Source organism: Mastomys coucha, unplaced genomic scaffold (assembly GCF_008632895.1).
Source record: "Mastomys coucha isolate ucsf_1 unplaced genomic scaffold, UCSF_Mcou_1 pScaffold22, whole genome shotgun sequence".
Taxonomy (NCBI): domain Eukaryota; kingdom Metazoa; phylum Chordata; class Mammalia; order Rodentia; family Muridae; genus Mastomys; species Mastomys coucha.
The window spans coordinates 223,358,607-223,364,606 of NW_022196905.1; the positions used below are offsets into that span (position 1 = coordinate 223,358,607).

The 6,000-nt window shown below is 52.1% G+C and overlaps 1 protein-coding gene across 3 annotated transcripts in view; it reads right to left on the reverse strand.

The window, feature by feature from the left end:
• The window catches only part of Mast1 (microtubule associated serine/threonine kinase 1), a 36,124-nt gene that overhangs the window by 22,541 nt on the left and 7,583 nt on the right, over positions 1–6,000 (reverse strand). Inside the window, exons 2-5 of one of the 3 annotated variants that reach the window (XM_031340601.1) lie at positions 4,545–4,576; positions 4,182–4,370; positions 2,705–2,793; positions 2,241–2,316 (exon numbers count right to left, since the gene is read on the reverse strand). In XM_031340601.1, coding sequence (XP_031196461.1) covers positions 2,241–2,316; positions 2,705–2,793; positions 4,182–4,370; positions 4,545–4,576 — 386 coding nt within the window. The other 2 variants (XM_031340602.1, XM_031340600.1) reach the window with 2 other exon arrangements.

The following is a 6,000-nucleotide window of genomic DNA, read 5'->3' on the forward strand; positions in this document are numbered from 1 at the left end:
AGGTTAGGGGTTCTCTGGGGGTTCCAGGCTAGCCTGCTCTACACAGTCACTTCCAGTGGTGGTGAATTTCTGCAAGAACACCTACTTGAGAAGTGGAGCAAGCATCTTAGTCGTAGAAGAGTTTAAACTCCTCCATTTTGTTTGCTTTTTGTTTTTCGAGACAAGGTTTCTCTGTGTAGCCCTGGCTGTCCTGGAACTGACGCCGTAGACCAGGCTGGCCTTGAACTCAGAAATCCGCCTGTCTCTGCCTCCCAAGTGCTGGGATCAAAGGCGTGTGCCACCACCGCCCATAAACTCCTCCTTGGTTACACAGTTGTAGGCCATGCTGAGCTACACGAGACCCAGATGACGTAAAACACATACAGAAATTCAGCCTGTTGGAGCTGGACAGACAAACAGGATAGCTGCATAGGCTGGTAGGCCAGTGCTTAAGAGTGTTTGTTGCTCTTGCAGAAGACCCATGTTCAGTTCCCAGCACCTACATGATGGCTTATGACCATTTATAACACCAGTTCCAGGAGATCTGATGCCCTCTGCTGACCTCACAGGGCACCAGGCACTTAAGTGGTGCACACATATACAAGCAAACCACTCAGGACATATACATATAAAATACAATTAAATGTAAAATCTTTAAAAATGTCTAACTCTCTTAAGGCCAGCCTGGACTACTAAGTGAATTCCAGGACAGCCAGGGTTACACAGAGAAACCCTGTCTTGGAAAAGAAAGAAAGAAAAAAAAAGAAAGAAAGAAAGAAAGAAAGGAAATGTCATTTCTCAGTCCCACACTCATGACTCTTCATTAAAGGCAGTTGGTTGTGCGTATCCATACACACACATGAACTGGAACATTATGCTCTCACACACCAATGCATAACTACATGCCAAAGCAGACTCACACTGACACACAGACAGTCTGACACACCACACAGACAGTCCTGTACTGACTCATGCGCTCTGTGCTTTCGCTCCATGCAGCTACACATCCGAGACGCTCATTCACTGTCAGACAGTCACACTCCCACACAGCTACACACTCATCCAGTCATCCTGATGCCCACACCCATTGATGCACACAGGCCAGAACTCCCTCACATACATTATTATGTCACAGACACACACTCACATACATTCCCAGTCACACTGACACCCATTCATTAATGCACTCAGGCACAAGCACACATACACACACACACACACACACACACACACACACACACACGTTCCCACTCCCACACAGGCTGCACATGCCTCAGAGATACAGAGATGGGATGGCCTCCTTTAACTTACAAACCCACAGTACACACAGATTCACATCTCAATGCACGTGCATGTCACTATTCTTGAACACACCCACACTGGCATTCAGATGGCCAGTCTCATAGACACACCATCTGATAGGGTGAGCCTCTCTCTACATAGGACAAACGCAGAGTCACTCTTGGCTCCTCACTTCCTTCAGCTAAGTTCTGCTACTGTTGAAAGGGCTTCTCCTCCCCCTTCAGGAAGCTATTTTCCATTACCATCTCCCCCTACAGCCTTCATCGATCTTTGCAATGACCCCTGGCCTCATTTTTACTGCCTCATCTTCCCCTCACCATGCTAAAGACAGAAATGAGAGGTCCTTCATCCGATATGTCTAGCTCCTAGCGGGTCCTTGGCCATGAATACAGTTAAAGAAAAAACATCCTGCTCCAAAGATCTCAATGACTCTTTAAAAAAGTCTCCACAAGAAGCAGGAACTCTCTGCCCCTCCCCACTTTTCACTATATTACCCAAGAAGATTCATTTAAATCCACCAAGAACCTTGGAGGCAAACGCAGCATCTTGCCTTTGGAAAGGTTGAGAAAAATGTCCTAGCCACCCTCCCCGCATGGAGGGACTGAAGCCCTTGATGGGCTCGGTGCTGTGTGCGCTTGCGCACCTCATCTTGACAGCCCTGTTCTGTTGCTATGGAAACGCCCGGCCAAGCGCACGAGGCTAGGAGGAAGCCGACCCTGGGGCCCCAGAGCACAGTTTCCCTCCACTTACAGCTCCTCTCCATTCTACACCAGTGATTGGCTCCACTTTTTTATAGGCTCCACCTTGAATTCTACTAGCTTTTCGAGCTAGGACATTGAGGCCTTTCCACTGGTCCCCAGGGGCTACTCGGGTGCAATTAGGACAAGAACAGATGGTGGCCCAGACGGTGGATGGGGAGGATCGCACCGAGTTCTGGGGCCCTCAGGGGAGGGACTCACCTTCGGGAAGAAGCAAACGAGAAATGGGCGGGAGTATTGGGAGAGAAGTTGCGGGGGCTGTCCAGGGGACTGCTACCTGCAGGAGAAAGGAGGGATTTAGGGTCTTCTGATCACCAAAATAGGTTGCCAGGGACAGCTCACCCTTCTAATGTAGGCTAGCGCAGGTATAGTAGGCTACGCCCCTTTTGCAGTGGCCCTGCCTCTCTAAACATTTTTTGAGGAGGGTCTCGAGTCACTGAACTCACCTTGGTGCCTATTTGGCCTCCTCTAAGACGGCTCCGCCTTTCAGCTATGGTTCCTCCTTTCTGCCTCTATCCTTGTCCAATCCAGCGTCCTCTAAACTGAGTGCACCCCCATCATCAATCCAGACTGGTCATGCCCATACAGAAATGGCCACGCCCCGGCTGTGGCCCCGCCTCCCATGGTCTCCATCCACACGGACCCCAGCTGCATTCTTATCTCACCTAAGTGGCCGGGCAGCGGAGAGTGGGGTCGCGGTAGCGTCGGAGAAGTGCTTGTCAGAATGAGGCTTTTCCGGTTACTGGTACGGCAACTGCCAGGGAAGGAGAACGGGTGTCAACAGAGACCCCAGATCTTTGAGTGTGCGCCTATACGGCTCTTCTTCCATTTCAGGTCCTCACTTCTCTTCCAAGCAGCAGCCAGTATGTGCCACATCCAGGGTAGAGTGTGACTCGTGTGCTGCTCCGTGAGGTCTGTGTGAGCTGTGGCCTGATAGTCACGGTGACACTACTGGTGATCCTGAGTGTCTGTGTCCTTGAGTCTGCCCATAACATTCACAGACAGCATCCACTGTATGAGATCCACACCGAATGGTACTAGTGTGTCATGTATGCGATCTGTGTGATGGCACATCCTTCTATGTGGGTGATGCAGTGGGAAACACAGCTTGTTCATGACTGTGTAACTCCAGCATGGTGCATGAAGGCAGGTGGGGTTAAAAGCATGAGAGATGCTGGCTGTGTGTGTGTGTGTTCAACATCTACTGTGTGTGCATTTAACACCCTGTGACAATGGACGCATCCAAGCATGCAACCATGTACCACACGGGTATCTGCTATGTGATTGTGTGTCCTGCTTTTGCAGGGAGTCCCTATGTTTATCTTGGTGTCAAAGTGACACAGATGTTGTGATGTTGTTAGGCATATTGTTGTGTCATTCTGAAAATGGATCTGTGTATCTTGGATGGGAACCTTGTTTTGGTGGGCAGTCATGCGTGTGGCATTTTACTAGGAAACACGATGTGTGTGTGTGTGTGTGTGTGTGTGTATGACACAGGAGGTGACCCTATTTGTGGATGGCTTTGACCTGTGGCTGAATATATGTGGTGCCTCCCAGTGTGAGCCACTAGGGCTGTATGTGTGTGGTCATGTTCTGTGTGATGCCGAGTCACTTATTTTCAGTGTGAGAATGTGTTCGAGTTGGGAGGCTTCGATAAAGACCCCTCCCTTTTCTTCTGCCTAGCAGCTGGATAAGAGGAGCCCCCAGTCGCTCTAGCCCCCTCGCTCTCAGCCGCAGTGACTGAGCATATTAGCTTGTCCAAGAGCAGGCAGATGGGGGCAGGGGGAGGCCAGGCTGCGGCTATTGTTCTGAGGGTGCCAAGGCCCCCCTCCCCGCGTTCCCCTACCCTCATCGGGCCGCCTGAGCCCACAGCGTCTGCAAACAAAGGCGCTGCAACCCCCCGCAGGCACGACCCCTTTCCCCAGCTCAGGCCTTTTCAGCCTCTCCCCCCACCCCACCCCACCCCCGGCAGCACGACCTGCACCGTCCGCGTTCAACCCCATCCCCTGCGAGAGGGCACAGCGCGGACACCTCTGGCGCAGCGGGACAGCTAGCAGCATCTCGGCCCCGCCCTGCCGCAGCAGCCGGCAGGGTGGCTTCACCCGGGAGGTCCCGGACAGGATCTAGGGGTTGGGGGTCTACCTCTTGGTGCGGCGAAACATGCTGCCGCCGGGGAAGGAGGGCATCGAGAAATTGGAAAGCGCGGTCCAGAGAGAGTCAGACATGACCCGGTGGCGGCGACATGGTGGCAGGTGCGGCAGCGGCAGCGGCAGCGGCAGCGGCAGCGGCAGCGGCAGCAGCAGCGCGGGGAGCGAGTGTGCTGGGCGGAGGCTGGAGCCGCAGCAGCGGCCAGGGGAGGGCGGGGGAGGGGAGGGCCCTGCTGCTACAGCCAGTCGCGAGGGGGCGCTGCGGGGTGTCGCCGTGCGAGGCCCCGCCCGCCCGTGTGCACGCCTGATGCCCCTACCTGGGGGACTCATCCCAGTGCATCTCTCCCCCAAGGCTCACCTGCTGCTTTTCCGGGGCAGGGGTAAATCCTTCTGGAAGAAAAAAGGGGTAAAAAGGATGAAGGTCAGCGTGGACAATGGCCGCTGCCCACGATGCAGCTCTGTTCACCTAAGGAGAAAGAGCTTCATCAGCATCATCCTGTCACACTCGCCTTCCTGATTCCTCTCTCAATTTCCAGTAATCAAAACAGGGACAAGCACACAAGAAAGAGACCCGACTGGGCATCTAGAAGCATGGTCGTGCAAATAAAGTTTTACTTGCTTTCTTGACAAGACAGAATCTCATCTAGCTCAGCGGGGCTTGGAGCTCATTACCTCACACAGGCTGCCCTCCAACTGAGATGCCCCTGCCTCACCTTCCATGTGTTCGGATCACAGCTGTGAGCCACCATAACAATGTTTGTAGCCAGGAGGTGGTGGCGCATGCCTTTAATCCCAGCACTTGGGAGGCAGAGACAGGCGGATTTCTGAATTCGAGGCCAGCCTAGTCTACAAAGTGAGCTCCAGGATAGCCAGGGCTACACAGAGAGACCCTGTCTCGAAAAACCAAACCAAACCAAACCAAACAAAATAAAACAAAAACAAAAACAAAAACCAAACCAAACCAAAAACAAAAACAAAAAACAATGTTTGTAAAACATTGTTCTTTATTCTGGACAGGGTCTCACGTAGTCCAAGCTGGCTTGGAACTTGCTGTGTAGCTGAGGGATAGTCTTGATGCTCTGACCCTGCTGCTACAGATCCTCTGCACTGACATCACAGGCATGCCCCACCACACCTTGTTTGTATGGTGCTGAGTATCAAACCCAAGCTTTTGTGTACTCTTTCAACTGAGCTATACTCTCAACCGAAAAAAATATTTCTTGAGGATCCAGTGATCACTGGAGGTATGTTCCTAAGACTCATATTGTGTAAGGTAAGAACCTACTCCAGCCGGGCAGCTGTGGCGCACACCTTTAATCCCAGCACTTGGGAGGCAGAGGCAGGTGGATTTCTGAGTTCGAGGCCATCCTGGTCTACAGAGTGTGTTCCAGGACAGCCAGGGCTAGACAGAGAAACCTTGTCTTGGAAAAAAAAAGAAAAAGAAAAAAAAAAAAAAGAACTCACTCCAAGAGAAACCTTTTAATACCACACTCACACTGACACACACATACACACATACCACACACACACACACAAAGAGAGAGAGAGAGAGAGAGAGAGAGAGAGAGAGAGAGAGAGAGAGAGAGAACACACGCAGGGGATATAGCTTAGTGGTTAAGATCACTAGCTGCAGCCAGGCGTGGTGGCCCCCGTCTTTAATCCCAGCACTTGGGAGGCAGAGGCAGGCGGATTTCTGAGTTCGAGGCCAGCCTGGTCTACAGAGTGACTTCCAGGGCTACACAGAGAAACCCTGTCTCAAAAAACAAACAAACAAACAAAAGATCACTAGCTGCTCCTATCTTACGGGGGGGGGG